Source organism: Dasypus novemcinctus, chromosome 19 (genome assembly GCF_030445035.2).
Source record: "Dasypus novemcinctus isolate mDasNov1 chromosome 19, mDasNov1.1.hap2, whole genome shotgun sequence".
In the NCBI taxonomy this organism is placed as follows: Eukaryota; Metazoa; Chordata; class Mammalia; order Cingulata; family Dasypodidae; genus Dasypus; species Dasypus novemcinctus.
The window spans coordinates 30,674,768-30,694,560 of NC_080691.1; the positions used below are offsets into that span (position 1 = coordinate 30,674,768).

Here is a 19,793-nt window from a genome sequence, read left to right on the forward strand (position 1 = left end):
CTGGCCCATGCGCAGTGCTGATGTGCACAAGGAGTGCTCTGCCACGCAGGGGTGTCCCCCGCGTAGGGGAGACCCACGCGCAAGGAGTATGCCCTGTAAGGAGAGCCGCCCAGCGCGAAAGAAAGTGTAGCCTGCCCAGGAATGGTGCCGCACACACGGAGAGCTGACACAACAGGATGAGTCAACAAGAAGAGACACAGATTCCCGTGCTGCTGACAACAGAAGTGGACAAACATGCAGCAAATAGACACAGAGAACAGACAACTGGGGTGGGGGGAGGGGAGAGAAATAAATAAATAAATCTTAAAAAAAAAAAAAAGATTTTATTTATTTCCCCCCAACCTGACCTTGTTTGTACTCGCTGTCTGCTCTCTGTGTCTGCTCATCTTCTTTTTAAAAGGCACTGGGAACTGAACCCAGGACCTCCCCTGTGAGAGGGAGGCACCCAGTTGCTACAGCCACATCTGCTCCCTGCTTTCTGGGTTTTTCATTGTATTTTTCCTCATTGTGTCATCTTGTTGTGTCAGCTTGCTGTCTTGCTTGTTCTCTTTAGGAGGCATCTGGAACGGAACCTGTGACCGCCCGTGTGGTAGGCAGGTGCCCAACTGCTTAAGCCACATCCGCTTCCCTCAAGGACATCTTTTTACATGAGTACATACAGCTTTTCCTCATTTCTTTTAATCCTATACAGTATTTCTTCTTGAGTTAATTTGATCTGATATCACTTTTAGATATACTGCCCTAGTACAAAGAAATATTAAGACAAGCAAACCTTTATATGCAGATTATGATTTTTCTTGAATTGGATGAGATCAAATAACAACTGACTCTGCCAGCTAATGACTGTCAGAAGGCATGACAACTGATCAACATTATGCAAATTTAAAACTGGTTTATAGGCAGAAATTCCATTTTGCTTATTTTGGTCACTTTGATCTACATTTTATCAGTAGTTTAACACAGGCACTATATCAGGAAGTTGGTTAACATTCTGTAAATGCTTCATAAGATTTTACTTTGGCTGAAGAAGAGATGTGGTTAGATCATCTTTGAATGATTGGTAGAATTCGCTTTTGATGCCATTTGATCCTAGGCTTTTCACCACTGGGAGTTTATGACTGTTTCAGTCTCTTCACTTGTGATTGGTTTGTTGATGGCTATTTCTTCTAGTGTCAGTGTAGGTTGTTTGTGTGTTTCTAGGAATTTGCCCATCTTGTCTACGTTGTCTAGTTTTTTGGTGTACAGTTGTTCATAGTATCTTCTTACAATCTCTCTTATTTCTGCATGGTCAGTTGTAATGTCCTTGTTCTCATTTCTGATTTTATTTTTTTGCAGGTTCTCTCTTTTTTTCTTTATCGGTCTAGCTAAGGGTTGGTTGATTTTATAGACTTTTTCAAAGAACCTTCTTTTGGTTTTGTTGATTCTATTTTTTGTACTCTATTTCATTTATCTCTGCTCTGATCTTTACTATTTCTTTCCTTCACCTTGGTTTGGGATCAGTTTGCTCTTCTTTTTCTGGTTCCTCCAGGTATGCAGTTAGAACTTCAATTTTAGCTCTTCTTTTTTAATGTAAGCATTGAGGACTATACATTTTATTCCCAGCACTGCCTCTGCAGTATCCCATAGGTTTATTGTTTATTTTTTTTCCTTCAAATTTTGTGTAATAAATAAAATATTATAGATATAGCCCATTTTCCCACACCTATCCAACCCCTCATCTCTCCTCAAAGGTAGCCAATATCATAACATTTGTGTCATTCTTTCTACCCAGGCTTTCATACATTTCTATATACAGCCATGAAATCCAGGACTGTTTTGTGTGTTATGTGTTTTCACCCATATTATTAATATTATATAGTTCGAATCACTCAGCATTTTTTAATCATTTCAGTAGTTTTCCCCATAGGTTTTCATATGATGTGTTCTCATTTTCATTTGTCTCAAGATTATTTACTCAACTGTCTTGCAATTTTTTTTTTCAAGATTTATTTTTTATTTAGTTCTCTCCCCTTTCCCCCCGTTGTCTGCTCTCTGTGTCCACTCGCTGTGTGTTCTTCTGCAACCGGCAGCACTGGGAAATCGCGTCCTTTTTTTGTTGTGTCATCTTGCTGCGTCAGCTCTTGGTGTGTGCGGGCTGCCCTTTTTTCACGCAGGGCAGCTCTCCTTGCGAGGTGCATTCCTTGTGCATGGGGCTCCCCTACGTGGGGACGCCCCTGCGTGGCACTCCTTGTGTGCAGCAGCACTGCCCGTGGGCCAACTCACCACATGCATTAGGAGGCCCTGGGGATTGAACCCTGGACCCTCCATATGGTAGACAGACGCTCTATCAGTTGAGCCATATCCGCTTCCCTGCAATTTCTTCTTTGATCCACTGATTATTTAAGAGTTTGTTGTTTAATCTCTATGTTTATAAATTTTCCTTTTTTCCATACATTATTATTTCCAGCTTCATTCTGTTATGATCAGAGAAAATGTTTTGTATGATTTCAGTCTTTTTTAATTTATTGAGTTCTGGCTTGTGACCCAACATATGGTCTATGCTGGTGAAGGATCCATGAGCACTTGAAAAGAAGGTATGTCCTGTTGTTTTGGGGTGCAGTGCTCTATTAATGTCTGTTGGGTCTAGTTCGTTCATCATATTATTCAAGCTCTGCTTCTTCATTTATCCTCTGTCCAGATGTTCTATCCAATGGTGTATTGAAGTCTCCAACTATTATTGTAGAGACATATTTCTCTGTTCAGTTTTGCTAACGTGTGCCACCTTATGTATTTTGGGGTATTCAGGTTAGGTGCATAAATATTTATTGTAGTTAATTCTTCTTGGTGAATTGTCCCTTTTATTACCATACCATATAATGACCTTCTTGCATTTAAAATCTATTTTGTCCAATATTAGTATCGCTACTTCAGCTCCTTTTTGGTTAATATTTGAGTGGATTATCTTTTTCCAACCTTTTACTTTCATCCTAGCTGTCTCCTTATGTCTGAGGTGAGGTTCCTGTAGACAGCATATAGATGGCTCATATATTTTTTTGTCATCTGCTTCTCAATGAGAATTGGTTTTTAGGAGGCACTAGGAATCGAACCTGGGACCTTGTACTTGGGAAGGAGGCACTCAACCACTCGAGCTATATCCACTCGCCATCACCCTTATTTTTGAAGGAGAGTCTTGCCAGATACAGAATTCCTGACTGGTAGTTCTTCTTTTTTAGTACCTTAATTATATCATACTACTTTGTTCTCACCTCCATAGCTCTGACAGAGGTCAGCACCTAATCTTACTGAGGTTCCCTTGTATGTGATGCTTTGCTTTTTCTCTTGCTGCTTTCATAGTCCTCTCCTTATTTCTGATATGCATCATTCTGAATATAAGGTGTGTCCAAGAAGGTCCATTAAGTTTTATTCTGTTTGGGGTCTTTTTTCCTTCTTGGGTATTGATATGTCCTTCATAATGATTGCGAAGTTTTCAGTCATTATTTTCTCAAATATTCTTTCTGCCCCTTTTCCATTCTCTTCTCCTTTTGGGACACTGAAAACATATTTTTATGCATTTCGTGATGTCATTCAATTCCCTGAGAACCTGTTCCATTTTTTCCATTCTCTTCTCTTTCTGTTCTCCTGTCTTTTCTGGTTCAGATGTTCTGTCCTCAAAATCACTAATTCTGTCCTCAAGCAATTCAAATCTGCTCCTATATGCCTCTAATGTATTTTTTTTGAAGGAGATACTGGGGATTGAACCCAGGACCTGTACATGGGAAGCAGGTGCTCAAACACTGAGTCACATCTGCTCTCCATCTAACTTATTTTTTCCCTCATCCAATTTATTTTTTTTCCTTGATAGTCTGTTTTAGAAGAAAATTCTTCACTTCTCAATCTCTCTATGCTTGCCCTGCTGTACATGCTGCTATTTCTGGTTACTCTTTCACCATTATTTATTTATTAAGCAGTTTAACTGAGATATAGTCACACATACCATAAAATTGATCCAAAGCGTATAATCAATGTCTTTTTAAATTTTTTATTTTATTTTTAAATTATCTTTAAAGTTAATGGATCACACAAAACTTTACATTAAAAAACATAAGAGGTTCCCATATATCCCACTCCCCACCCCCATCATCTAACTTTTCTTAGCAGGCTTTCAAATTGTTATTTATGCTCACCCAGTGCCACCTTAATCTCTCTTTAGTCATATTTTCCTTCAGTTCTTTAAATCAATTTAGGAGATTTGTGTGATAATGACTAATTAGTTGTCTTATATCCTGTGGATTCAGGATATTTGGTTTGTTCCCTTGCCTGGGCATGTCTTCCTCTTTTCTAGTATGGCTTACAAATGAATATATTACTGAATTTACCCTAATGGTCAGTTTCTTTCTCTTGCCAAGTGTTCCCACCCCCACCCATCCCCAGTTCTTTGATTTTTGGTTCAACTTATTCTAATTTTTTTTATTTACCCAGCTTAAGTTATCAAAATAGTGCCAAGGACTCTCTAATGGAGTGCACATTTTCTCCCACAGGTAGGCTAAAGAGATACATAAAAATAGTTTTTCTCCATGCAATCTCCTGATTGGCCAGCAAATGGCACTTGCCAGCTAACCTTTCCTCAGAGGTGTTTCCTTCAATCTCCAATTTCCAATATTTCTTGTCTGGGCAGAGCCAAAATTCAAAGCAGGCTCTACTAGCTGAATTCACTGAAGAGCCCTCCAACTCACCTTCCCTCTTCCCTTGTAACAGCTGACAGGGAGGAGGATGTCTGTCCCCTTCTCAGTCAGCTGCAGTGAGCATAGGTTTTTATCCAGGCTAAATGTCCAGTGGTAGGGGATGGGAGCCTTTCTTGGCCACTGTGGGGGTTTGGTAACTCACATTTGTTGTTTCAGATTCTTCTCTCCGTCCCTTGCCCTCCTGGTAGTTACAAAGCACTGTCCTGATCTGCCGATTCCCACAAGTAGGTACCTTACATAGATTTTGGCCCTTTCTCTATTGTTTTTGTATGAGAGGTAAGTCCTGCCTGCCTACTCCGATGCCATGTTCCCAGAACCTTCCTAATTGTCTTTTGCATTATAGTCTTCATAAAAGGTATAAAGTAGTAACTCACTGTGGTTTTGATTTGCGTTCTCCTGATGACTAACAATGATGTTAAGCATTTTTTTATATGCTTATTGGCCATTTGTATACCTTCTTTGGAGAAATGTCCGTTGAGATCCATTGCCCAACTTTTAAATTGGATAATAATGTCTTTCTGTTAAGTTATAGGAGTCCTTTATATAGTCTAAATACAAGTCCCTTATTAGATATATATGATTTATGAATATTTTCTCCCATCCTGTAAGATGTCTTTTCACTTTGATAGTCTTTTAAAGCACAATTTTTAATTCTGATGTCATATCTAAGAGTCCACTGCCAAAGTTGTGAACTTACAAAGCAATCATGCACATGTGTAAAATCCCCATACAACACCCCTTTACTAACACACTACCCCTTCACTAACACACGCCATACCATTGTGGAACATTAGTTACAGATTATAGGATAATATAGCCAAAGGAGATATAAAAATGACCAGAAAGCACATGAAAAGATGGTCAACATCATTAGCCACCAGGAAAATGCAAATCAAAACCACCATGAGATACCATTTCACACCCATTAGAATGGCTGCTGGGGAGCAGATGGAGCTCAAGTGGTTGAGCGCCTGCTTCCCATGTACAAGGTCCCAGGTTCGATCTCCAGTACACCTCCCAAAAACAAATAAAAAAAAACAATTCTCATAGGGGATAAGATGTAGCTCAGTGGTTGAGTGCTTACTTCCTATGTATGAGGTCCTGGGTTCAATCCCCGAACTGCTTAAAAAAAAAGAATGACTACTATTATAAAATCAGAAAATTACACGTGTTGGAGAGGATGCAAAGAAATAAGAACACTTATTCATTGCTGGAGGTGATGTAAAATGGTGCAGCCACTGTGGAAGACAGTTTGGCAATTCCTCAGAAAGCTAAGTATAAAACTGCCATATGACTCATCAATCCTACTAAGTATAATATATACCCAAAAGAATTGAAAGCAGGGGATTAAACAGATATTTGTACACCAGTGTTCTCAAATGCCAAATGATGGAAGCAACACAAATGTCCATTAACTAATGAATGGATAAATTAAATGTGGTATATACATACAATGAAATATTATTCAGCTGTAAAAAGGAATGAAATCCTGATACATGTGACAATATGGATGAACCTTCAAAACATTATGTTGAGTGAAATAAGCCAGATACAAAAGGACAAATATTGGTATGATCTCACTGATTTGGAAACAATTAAAATAAGCAAACTCATAAGAGTCAGAATCCAGAATATAGGTTACCAGGGGATTGAGTGGGGATATGGAATGGAAGTTAAGGCTTAAAATGTATAGGACTGCTATTTGGAATGATGGAAATGTTTTGGTAATGGATGGTAGCAATGGTGGCACAACATTGTGAGTGCAATGAACTGCACTGAAATATATATCTGAATATGATTAAAAGGAGAAATGTTAGATTGTATATTTAATAACAAAATAAAATTTAAAAAAAAAACAACCCATGGAACTACATTATACAGTGACCCCTAAGTTAAACCATGGACAGTTAATAGTACTATTATAAAAGTGTGCCATCACCAATTGTTAACAGATATTCTGTGCTAATGCAAGATGGTGGTGGTGGGGTGGCATATGGAAATCCTGTATTTTATGCATGATTGTTCTGTTAACCCACAACTTTTCTAATAAAGGGAGAAGGAGTGGAATCCACAACAAGACACTACTTCACAGCCACAAGGATGGCTATTATTTTTTTAAAAAAACATTAAATAAGTGTTGAAGATGAGAAGAAATTGGAACTCTAATGCATTGTTGATGGGAGTATAAAATGGTGCAACCACTGTGGAAAGCAATATGGCAGACCCTCAAAAAGTTATATACAGAACTGCCACATGACCAGGCAATTCCACTTCAAAGTAAATACCCAAAGAAATGAAAACAGGATCTCAAAAAGCTACTTGTATACCAATGTTTAGAACAGCATTATTCACACTAACCAAAAGCATTCACCAACAGATGAATGGATAAACAAAATGTGGTACATACACACAATGGAAAATTATTAGGCCATAAGGAAAAACTGAAGTTTTATGAGACAAGCTGCAACATGGAAGAACCCTGAAAACATTATGCTCGGTAAAATAAGCAAGGTACTTAAGGGCAAATAATGTATGATATCACTTATGAGAGCTGATGAGAAATAGCATATTTGCAGAGATAGAAAGTAGATTAGAGGTAGCCAGGGGAGGGAGAGAAGGGAAATGGGGAATGTGTGAATAAATACATAAATAAACAAATGTAAATAAAAGTACATTTTCTGGCCCAAATGAAATTGAATTAAGCTGAGACTGCCTAAAGCCACAGGGAAAATGGTGGAAAATTCACCACTGCCAGTGCCAGAAAGGGCATTATCACTTTGTTCTTTTCTTAAGCCCCCAATTTGGCTTCATACTTTATCTTGTGTGAATTTTTATTCCTGAATCTTGGCTAAACTCCCTGTCCTCAAAAAAAGTTCCTGGAGAAAATGCATAAAACAAGTAGACCAGGAGAGAAGAAAACTGGATCCAACTTTGGATTCAGTCCAGAACAGCAGCCAAGAGAAGTTGTTCTAGGATGACGGCTGTGCAGAAGGCCAAGATCATAACCAGGCAAGACTAGAGGAAAATGGGGAACTCCAAGTGGGCTGCACCCAATAAAACATGGCAAGATGGAGCACTTGATGGACTTAACTGTATTGGGAAGCATTTCAGAGTCTCATCAGAATACAGAGCGAAAGTGCTGATAGGTACATGAGAAATGAAGCAAACAGACAAAAAGCTGTAATTACTAATTTCAGTGGGGGGAAAAGTTATAGAAGAAAAATATATAAGGTGCTAAGGTACTCAGTTGTAACCATTGTTTATGTAATCAAAATAATTTTAAAAAGCTGGTTGCTGATATAAACAAAAATTGTGATGTTATGTATAGTAAGAAGATTGGAAGAAAGTGAGAAGGCTAAATTCTCATTTCCATACTAGGAAGGCAAGAGAAAATACCTGAAATTGAAAAAAAAAAATCGAGAAATAATAATATGAGCACATTGTTAGAAATGTGGAGGTAAATACTAGAAAAAACAGTTAAGGTGTTGAAAGTATTTGTGCTTAGGAAATAAGACTCCAGGTTTGGGAAGGAAAAATAGAGGACAGAGAACCGTAGAACTATTTGACCATTATGAACATGTATTATTTTAATAACAATTAAATTTAAATAAAAAGAAAACCCACAGTGAGAGATTACATTCCTAGTACTAGAATGCCTATAATAAAAAAGACAGGGAACAATAAGTGTTTTAAAAACATCCTTACATTACTAAAATATTAATAAAATGTAAAAAAAAACTTTTAAAATTTGGTCAATTTTAAATTGGTATAACCCTTCTAGAAAATAATACGGCAATATGTAATCAAGAGCCAGTTCATATTCTTTGCTTTGATATTTATCTTAAGAATAAATTTCAACCAAAGCAAAAGAGCACATAAAAAGATGGACACTGCAAAGTCATCAATAACATCAGAAAAATGAAACTACATTTCCAAAAAGAGTGGAATAAGGTAGTAACACATCAAAATCAAATTACTAAAAGCTAGAGTGAAGATAACTGTAGAAAATAAAGGTAGACAGTATATAAATTATATGTCAAACAAAAGGTAATTTGTGTTCATGAAAGTAGTGTTAGGGTTGTGAGTCTAAGGATGAGCTCTTTTTTTTTTTTACTTTAAAAGTCTTTTGAAATGTTGATACATTATATACTCAGAGGGAAAAAGCCAGAAATTTGCCCAAAAGGTAGAGGTACAAAATACCAAAATGAGGCTGATAAATTCTAAATTGCTCTGATTTGATTAATGCTTTCTAAGAGTGGCTATGAACTTAAGGGATCCTTACTCAAGTCTCAGTGATTTAAAATTTTACCAGTATACACTGGCAATTATCAAAGGTACTCGTAAGTTTGTGATTTTACAACGTACCCATTAAAATCCTGATATAACATTGTATAGTTTAAAATCTGTATGCCTGGCTCTTGTTTCATTTGTAACCTTTATTTTAACTTCTTGATTTAAAACTCCTAAAGTAGCTTTCATTTTTAAGTATATCAGCCATAATTTTAAAATTATTTCCTATTATACAACCACTAAATTTGCTTTCAAGTAAGAAGAATGAAAAGATGAAGGGAATGAGTATTTAGCTTCTTGATTTTCCTTCCCAGTATCATGGCTGCCTGCTGGCAACCCCAAGGTGAGAAAAGAAAGTGCTTGGTAATATTACTATCACAGTTCTAATAATAATAGATTGAAACCATATGAAGTTGTGGTTTCTACAGGTCAAAAAAGTTGACTACTGACAATTTATGGTTCAAACCAGGTCCAATGTCTTTATATTATGAAAAATATATGGTAAATTTCCATAAGGATATTATCTACTTATTTTAAAGTATTCTAGGAGAAGATAAAGAACTCTGCTAAAGTTTCTTGGGGACAGTTAAACCTGGGTTTCCCTGCTTTTTGTAAGCCTGTTAAAGTTTTAAGGTTATACTTTGATTTTTGGTTAAGACAAACATTAATTTTTCTTTTTGTCATTTTCTTTTATTACAATGTTTAGTAATATATGTCTGTATTTAACATAAAAATTTAAAATTTTGTTCCTTTTGAGACTGTAAAATCACTTTCAAGGTTTCTTTCCTTAACCTTCCCAATAATGAATCCTCTTATGTGAATCCCTATTTTCAGAACTAGATTTTAAGCAATTAGTTTCTATATGTTTGTATTTATATGCCAAAGTTGTAAGCAAAGCCAATAAGTGGTTAGCAGTAGCCAACTAAAGAACAAATAACAGAATTATCCCATTATAACTCAATACCTGTTAAAGTCATGTTTTCCTTCACAGAATAACAAGTTTCGGTGCCAACACATATAGAAAAATGCTTTTTGCATCTTCAACTGAAATCAATATCATTCTGAGAGCATCTTACCTGAAACTACCATAGACTATAAGTAGAATGGAAATCAGAAATGTAGATACTTGGCTGGAATCAACCAGGGAATAGGCCCTAGAGAAATAAGAGAGAGAGAAAAAAAGTAAATCACATGGCAGCAAACCCTATTGGAGCTTACAGTCTAATGGCTACATCTCCTTATCTTACCTCCACCTGTATCCAATGGTGGGCAAGTGCTGCAACTTCCATATCCCCAGCTCTGTTTCTCTCAGTCCCACTGTCAATTCCTTAGCTCCCTTCTCTGGCCTGACTCTAGGAAATCTTGTTTCCAATTTTGTCTCCAGAAGTTCACCTTCCACAATGTCCATAGAGGGTTGGAAACTACAAACAATTTGTCTTTATTCTTTCATTTGGCATATATTAAATGATGCCTATGTGCCAGAGACTCTGCTAGCCACTGGGGATATAACAACAAATAAGACTGTCTTGGTCTCTGCCTGCATTCCTTTTTAAAAGGAATGCTGGGTAAAATTGCATGTATAAAACTGTCTTTCTTTGAAATTGAACCAGACAAAAAAAAAGCACATTATGCTAAGTGAAAGAAATCAGACACAAAGTACTACATATTGTATGAATCCTTTTATATAAAATGTAAATATAAATCAATTTATAAAAATGAAATTAGAGTAGTAGTTATGTAGAAATGGAGGACTGCTAAGAGGTCTGGAGTTTTTCTTTTTAGAGTAATGAAATTATTCTAATAATTTTTGTTGTTGTGATGAATACATAACACTGATTATACTAAAAGCCACTGATTGCACACCTGGATAAATTGTATGGTATGTGAATGTATCACAATAAAACTGCGTTTTAAAAAGGTCGTTCTGTCGAACTCTTGAATTTTTACCAAACTGACAGATTAAAAACTGGTATCCCAATATGACTTTATTTGCATTATTTAGAAATATAATATAATTAAAATTAAAGATTAAAAGTGAGATTGAACATCTTTTCATATGATTAAGAGCTGGGAAGGTATTTTTTTTAAGTAATTAAAATTATTTTTTTCATACTCCAGAGCTACAAAAAAACCAAAGGCAGATTTCTTCTAAGGTGTTTTACTTAGACAACTGGGTTTTTGTACCTTTTGTATTCTGAAACATCCTGTCCTTATCTAAAAGGAAGACTGAACTTCACAAATCTTAAAGTCCCATACTATTTAAACTATTTCTTTAGCTACATCACGCAAACCAATGGAGATCTCTTCAGAAACTCATCACCTAAGACTTCTGGAAGTCTGAGTTAAATGAAAATAATAATAATAATAATAAATTTTAAAAATAAATAAAAAATTTTAAAGCAGGTCCCTCTCCTCCATGCTGTAGTCTGTGTGGCTAAGCATCCTGTATTCACTGCTTCTGCTTTTTTCTAGATTTGTGCAAAATAACTTTGCAAAACAGGCTGATTAGGATTATTCTTAGCAATAAGCAAGTTATCCATTGCAGAACTAAAAGCGTCTGGGGGGAGAGAGGTGATGTATAATAGTTTCTTCTAGACTCAACAGTTTTATCTTTCAAATAAATCTATTCAAGAAAGTCTGATTAAAGCTGACTTTATAATAAAACTTTTAAAAAGGTTGTAACAACTCTGCAAACTATACTTCAAGGTGTTATTTGAAAATGTATATCTTTTTGATTCAACTACTTTAATGTAAGTTTTACAATAAGTATTTTAACAAAATAAGTCCTATGAACCCACCCCACCCCCCCACCCAGATACCCAGAATAACCAATTTTAATACCTTACCACTTCTGCTGCATCCAACCTCCCTCCCTACCGCTGTTCCTCCCTCCTTCCTTCCATTTTTTTCATCCATCCATCCATCCATCCATCCATTTTCTGAATATTTGAGAGCAGGTTGCATATATCATAGTCCTTGAACACATATTACTTCCACATACATTTCCTAAGAAACATGACATTCACTTATACAACCACCTTAAGTACAGTTATCAAGTTCAAGAAATTTAACATTCATACAAAGCTTATATTCTATATTTCAATTTTTTATCTTTTGAGTCTTTTCTCCTCCATTCTTAGATTCCATGTTTGTCCCAACCCCTCCCCCAAGCATACCATTCAGTGAGATTAATCACATTCACAATGTTGCAGTATCTTCACCATCAACCATTACTAGAATTTTCCCTTCACTCCAAACAGAAACTGCATACTAATTTTGAATTAACTACTATCCATTTGTCCCTGCCCCACCCCCATAACCTATATTCTACTTTCTGTCTCTATGAGTTTGTATATATATATATATATTTTTAGATTTATTTTCTCCCCCCTACTTCCTTGTTGTTTTGTGCTATCAGCTCTCTGTTAATCTATTTTTAGGAGGCACTGGGAATCAAACCCGGGAACTCCCATATGGGAGGGAGGCACCCAATCACTTGAGTCACCTCCACTCACTGTCTTGCTTGTCTTTTCTTTAGGAGGCACTGGAAACTGATCCTGGGACCTCTGAGAGGCATTTAATTGTTTGAGCCGCTGCAGCTCCCTGGTTTGTTGTGTCTCTCATTGTCTTCCCTCTGTGTCTCCTTTTTGTTGTATCATCTTGTTGCATCAGTTTGCAGTGTGGACCAGCTACCATGGCGTGGCCCAGCTTGCCTTCACCAGGAGCCCCTGTATGGTAGACGGGAGCCCAATCACTTGAACCACATCTACTTCTTATCTCCCTCATATTTAAAAGACAGTTTTGCCTGATATAGAATTATTGGTTGGCAATTTTTTGCTTTCAGCACTTTAAATAATATGCCTTCTTGCCTTCATGTTTTTCAATGAGAAATCAGTACTTTGATATATCCCAATCTGGGCCTCTTCATTAATTGTCTCTAAGATTTTAATCTCCTTTGCCTGACTCATCACTTCCTCTTTTTCTGTTTTTTTTGTTTTGTATGTTTTGAAATTTTGTTGTTGAAACCTGGTCATTTTGATATTTTAATGTGTTATCATTTGAATTAGCCTGAGGTATCTGTTCTTTAAGTTTGTATCCAACTAGTGTTCTGACGGTATGAAACAGCTTTCCTTGAATATTGAGAGCTAACAAACAAAGAAGGAAAAAAGGAAAAACCTTTCTCAGTTCTTGATGACTGATGTGGGTATTTTCCTCTTCAGGGCTTATCCATATAATGAGTTTACAGGCCAAAGTGTGGGGCCTCCCGGATCCTTTCTGCCCAGGTGTTTGTCTTGGCAATGAACATCTGGTTCTAGAAATCCCCCCATTTACATAGATAGGAATGTCCCCACTTCCCTAAGAAACAGTTTCCTCATGGTCCCTGGCACTGCTCTGTGTGTCGGTCAGCCAGCAATCCCTTGACAAGGCGGCCTGTCTTGACCGCTCTCTCAAAGTATTTTGTAGGAAAGCTCTGTGAACTGCCTTTTACATATAGAGCAAGTTCTGGGACAGTAAGCCTACAACGAGTATCCTGGTTCAGTCCCTCAGGCCCCCACCAGACAGACTGGGTCAAACATACATGCTCCCAGTATGTACACGAGGTTATCTGTTTCCTCTGAAACCAGGGCCAGGGATCTGCACTGGGAGCATGGGCCAGCTCCATACAAAGCCAGTTGAGGGTATGTGGGAGGGACCAGACAGGGCACCATGGGAGCCCACCTCATTTAAATGGCCTTTTTCTTGATTTGGCACTTGCCCTGTTACTGAAGTCCTTTAACTGTTTTCTGGAGCTTTGAGAAAGATGTTTCTGGAAGGGGACAGAGCCCTGAAGCTTCTCATTTTGCCATCATGCTGGTCCCAATTGTACTTTAAAAACACATTATCAAATTTTCTTTTGAAAAATTACAAAAATAACTCACACTCATTATAACAATTCAAATATGTTAAGTATATAAATAAAGCACGGGAAGTGGACTGTGGCTCAACTGATAGAGCATCCGTCTACCATATGGAGGGTCCGGGGTACGATCCCAGGGCCTCCTGACCCATGTGGTAAGCTGGCCCACGCACAGTGCTGCTGTGCGCAAGGAGTGCCATGCCATGCAGGGAAGCCCCTGCGTAGGGGTGCCCCACGTGCAAGGAGTGCACCCCGCAAGGAGAGCAGCCCCATGTTAAAAAAGCGCAGCCCACCCGGGAGTGGCGCCGCATACGCAGAGCAGATGCAGAAAGATGACGCAACAAAAAAGAGACGCAGTTTCCCAGTGCCGCCAGATAATGGCAGCAGGCACAGAAGAACACAGAGTGAATGTACACAGAGAGCAGACAATGGGGGAAAGGGGAGAGAAATAATAAAAAAATAAAAAGAAAGCAAAAAGTACACCTGCCTCCCTACGCCTCTCCCTGTGCTCTTCCATTCCCTAGGAAGAGACGTTGTTTACAATTTGGTCTATGTATCCTTACAGGGAAATTGTGTAGAATGTATATGTAGCACAAAAATGGTAATATATTTGTTCTTCTAAAAAAGACCATGCACTTTTTTTTTAAAACTCCACAATATATTAGGAACTACTTTTTTCCACAGCCTTGTCTTTAAGGCCTTTTGCGAACTACTTACTATATGGTAGAAGAGTGATGTGGAAATGCTATAGAGTTAAAAGATATAAACTCTCAAAAGATACAAATCCTCAATCTTTACTCGATAATGGTGGATGGAGTTATGTTTTCTGAGATATACAGTTACTTGAAAGCCAGCCCCAAACTGCCGTGTTGATGCACTTAGTTTGAAGCTAAGCCAAAAAACTCTTTTGAGGTCATTTATTTTCAACTAAAATTGTAGGGAAATTAGAAATCCTAAATGGAGATACCATCTGAGAAAAAAAAAGTGACTTACTTAAATTGAAAAAACTGGTTAAGTACTGAATAAAGAGCTGGCAAGACTGGACCTAGTTCCTGCATAAAGACAACCAGTTGGTACAGGGAAGAAACTGCTCCCTTTAGCTTGGGCAAGTGTGCTCCAGCCTGTCAGTCATCACCCAAAAGATTTTCTCACTTCAGTTATCTGCCTGGCCTCAGTTTTGATTACTTGCTTTAACTTTGCTAGACTTGGATCCTGGTCTTCTGACACTAGTATGAAATTCTACTCCATTGCATGTGTCCAAAGCCAAATCCCTTTTTTTTATTTTAAAGATTTATTTTATTTATTTCTCTCCCCTTCTCGCCACGCCCCCACCGGCTGCCATTGTCTGTTCCCTGTGTTCATTCACTGTGTGTTCTTCTGTGTCCACTTGCATTCTTGTCAGGTGGCACCAGGAATCTGTGTCTCTCTTTGTGGCGTCATCTTGCTGCATCAGTCTTGGTGTGTGTGGCGCCACTCCTGGGCAGGCTGCGTTTTTCGTGCGGGGTGGCTCTCCTTGCACGTGGTGCACCCCTATGCAGGGGGCATCCCTGTGTGATATAGCACTTCTTGCACATAGCAGCACTGCGCATGAGCCAGCTCACCACACAGGTTAGGAGGCCCTGGGTATCGAACCCTGGACCTCTTATATGGTAGGCGGTCACTCTATCAGCTGAGCCATATCCACTTCCCCCAATTCCCTCTTTTTCCTCAGAACGTGTCACCATGACTTCTAGTCCTGAGTGTCTGTTTTGTCTTGGGTCCTTCCTCTGTGTCGATCGCATTTATACTGCCACTTTCTGCTTACTATTCATGCTTACACTGCTCAGAAAAAACTCTTGACACGAAAATGTTGGTCCAATTAGACAAAATTACAAGAGCATTGATTTTACTTTTTTATTTAAGATTTATTTTTATTCCCCCCCCCCCGCAGTTCCGCTCTCTGTGTCCATTCGCTGTGTGTTCTTCTGTGACCACTTCTATCCTTATCAGTGGCACTGGGAATCGGCTCTCCGTGTGTGTGGCACCATTCTTGGGCAGGCTGCACTTGCACACTGGGCGGCTCTCCCTATGGGGCGCATTCCTTGTGTGTGGGGCTCCCCTATGCGGGGGACACCCCTGCATGGCACGGCACTCCTTGCATGCATCAGCACTGCGCATGGGCCAGCTCCACTTGGGTCAAGGAGGCCCGGGGTTTGAACCGCGGACCTCCCATGTGGTAGGCGAATGCCCTATCCGTTGGGCCAAGGATGTGTTCCTGATTTTACTTTTAAATGTCCTACATTTTTATGACAAACAATGACTTGCTAACTTTGAGGAGTCTAACCCCAGTTTTTAACTTTAAAAATATTATTAAATTTAAGAATAGAAAAAACCATTATGGCAATTTAAAAAAAGACATATTTTCTGGACTTGGAAAATTTCACAATACAGAAATGCTCCCCCCTTTTTTTGCTTTTTATAAAGAGAAAACTTCTAGGTTCGATGAACACAACTTTTAACCAAATGAACATTGTTTAGCCATTCTCATTTCCTGAATTATTATTTTTTTAATTTTTAAAAGATTTTATTTATTTATTTAATTTCCCTCCCTCCCCTGGTTGTCTGTTCTTCGTGTCTATTTGCTGAGTCTTGTTTCTTTGTCCGCTTCTGTTGTCATCAGCGGCACGGGAAGTGTGGGCGGCACCATTCCTGGGCAGGCTGCTCTTTCTTTTCACGCTGGGCGGCTTTCCTCATGGGCGCACTCCTTGCGCGTGGGGCTTCCCCACGCAGGGGACACCCTTGCGTGGCACGGCACTCCTTGTGCGTGTCAGCGCTGCGCATGGCCAGCTCCACACGGGTCAAGGAGGCCCGGGGTTTGAACCGCGGACCTCCCATATGGTAGACGGACGCCCTAACCACTGGGCCAAAGTCCGTTTCCCCCTGAATTATTAACAATGGCAACCTCCCAGTGTTTCACACTGAGTTTTCATTTTATTTAATCAAATTTAGAGTTAGGAGGGTAGATTCTTGTTTTTAACCTCAATAGAAACAAATGGGTGCCACTGTTTGTGCCTTTTTCTAGCCACTTAAAGCTTAATGAAGATAGGAATATTTCTAATTACCTTTTAACAAAGGGAAACCATGAAATCTCACAGGTGAAGATAATGTACATATTGTGATACTGAACATTCAAATCTGTGAAAACAGCATCTAGAAGAAAAAGATCTTGTGCTTTGGCAGGGGTATTCTAACAACAACTGTTTAGCTTAGAGGAATTATAAAAATATTGATATTAAAGATAAAAAAAGCTTTGAAATATGTATAGAAATCAGTTTGGGAAAATAACATCTGCTTAGCAAAGGCAAATATACTAGCACAAACATTTTGCTATTCTAAAACAAGTTTACAAAGAAGTTTTTCATTTTTCCCAATTTTCAGGGAATTTTCTGCCACTTAAGTAGTCTAAATTTAGAAACTTCTTGGAGTAGACACATTATAATGAATGAATTCCTTAAGCTGATTTTGTCATAGGGTATATGTCAAGTTCCAACAGAAACATGTATTACTACATGATCTCATCAGTTTATGTCAGGTTTTACTACTAAATGAGCTACGGAAAATTCTGTTTTCACAGTTTTGGATTTCAGGAATTGTGGACCTGTGTGATAGCAACATTTTTTTAAATTAGGAACCAGGTGCAGTTCTAATCCTAGGCAGTCTATCTCTAAAGTCTCCCAAATTGATTTCATCATCTGTACCAAACTGAATGACAAAGCTGGAGCCAGGAGACCCTAGCTTCTATCTTTAATTACACCATAATTAGTTGTGTGATCACCTACAGGCAAACATTTACATCTTTCTGATCTCTATAAAATCCTCTTTCGGTTCAAAAGAACATGAAGGACCAACTAATTTTTTTTCTTTTCAGGATTTATTTCCTTCATCTATTTCTCCCCACCCCTCTCGTTTTGCACTTGCTGTCTGTTTGTTGTGTGCTTGTCTTCCTTTGAGGAGGCACTGGGAGCTCAGTCACTTGAGCCACATCCGCTTCCCCAAACTAATGTTTAATTCTAGACTTTACATTGTGTTTTACTCCCCAAACCAGAAATATTACTAGAAATATCCTCTCACAGATAACTGTCTCAATTGGCTGATCACTTATACATTATGGGTAAATGAGCACTGACAAAGGTGACACTGTTTTGGGGCTACCCAAAAACCCTGATAATAATTTTCTTCTTTAAAGCACTGAAATTTACAGATTTAAAAGTGGTTTATGTAACACTTACATTATACCAGAACAGATAGTTAAGGATAAGCCATTATGGTGGATAGAGTCTCTGGATGGTCTATTTAACCCAGGAGAAATTCTTCTTTTATTTGGCAACCCTTGGTCTCTCATTCACAAGTTTGCTGTTCTTTTTTTTTAACTCTGACAAATAGATTACTTTTTCAAAGGTTTGTATTTGCTCACTTTTCATCTATTCTATAAGCCCTTGAAATTATATTGCTGTTTCAAAAATGTCTAAGAATTTTTCACTGAAAAAGAAGGAAGAGGAACTCTTCTGGTATCTCTTATTTTCTAGGCTAATAGTAGGTCATTTCCCATACAAAGAATTGAAGAAATTAGAGTCATCAGCACTTCACAAGTACACACAGATCCTAAGATTTCATGACAGGATTTGGAGTTGGGGCACAGGGTAAGACTAGAAAGGGGGAGGCAGGGGAGGGAAAGGTATTCAGAGGAAAAAATGGGGTTTTGAGCCAATTCCAGTAAATCAAAGCTCAACAATCTTACTTATTTCATGGCTTCTTCCTATCCGGCCTCTCAGACCCTACTAAAGCATCAAAAGAAATGTGTTGTCTTCAAGCCCTTCTACTGAGATGTCTGTTCCCAAAGAACCTCTGGATATGACATTAAAAACTGAAGTACTTTTTTACTCTGAAATAAAGGAGTTCTTACTGAAATGCAAAAAAAAAATTCCATGCATTTGAAATGAAACAGGCCAAATTCAGGGTAGCCAAAGGTAACTAAAAACAGACTTGAAGACTTTGCCAAGTGAATGTACTAGTATAGGTAAGCTGTTGACTTGAAATATTTTACGTGGTCATTATGAAAACCACTAATTGTTTAACTACATTCCCCCAAGTCTTCACCACCTTAATAGAGAAAGACAAAGAGCTACAAGAAAGTTCTCTCAGGGAAGCAGACTTGGCCCAGTGGTTAGGGCGTCTGCCGACCACATGGGAGGTCCGCGGTTCAAACCCCAGGCCTCCTTGACCTGTGTGGAGCTGGCCCATGCACAGTGCTGATGTGCGCAAGGAGTGCCCTGCCACGCAGGGGTGTCCCCGCGTAGGTGAGCCCCACGTGCAAGGAGTGCGCCCCGTAAGGACAGCTGCCCAGCGGGAAAGAAAGTGCAGCCTGCCCAGGAATGGCACTGCACACACGGAGAGCTGACACAAGATGACGCAGCAAAAAGAAACACAGATTCCTGGTGCCACTGATAAGGATAGAAATGGTCAGAGGAACACACAGTGAATGGACACAGAGAGCAGACAACTGGGCGGTGGGGGGGGGCGGCGAGGAGAGAAATAAATCTTAAAAAAAAAAAAAAAAGAAAGTTCTCTCACATATAAGAATATACTCTATATCCTAAGATTGTCAGAATTATGCCAAATTTTAGTAACTGCTCTATAGTCAAACATTTAGCTGCTTTACCAGCAAGTGCTTATAACACATATCCTGATAAAAATCATGCCAAACTGAGACACAGAGAGTACTGTTCTATAATGTGTTCTATGTGTCAGTCTCCCAGCTATACAATTAAAGCATTCTTGTCCATACAACAAACCAAGCAACTACTATTCCAACCCTGCACAGTCATTGCCTTAGACCAGCAGTTCTC

The 19,793-nt window shown here is 38.5% G+C and overlaps 1 protein-coding gene across 1 annotated transcript in view; it reads right to left on the reverse strand.

Annotated features, from left to right (window-relative positions):
• Positions 1-19,793, reverse strand: part of SPPL3 (signal peptide peptidase like 3) — a 146,594-nt gene that overhangs the window by 22,613 nt on the left and 104,188 nt on the right. The window contains exon 2 of the mRNA XM_004464639.5: positions 10,088-10,165. Coding sequence (XP_004464696.1) covers positions 10,088-10,165 — 78 coding nt within the window. The remainder of the gene's footprint in view (positions 1-10,087; positions 10,166-19,793) is intronic.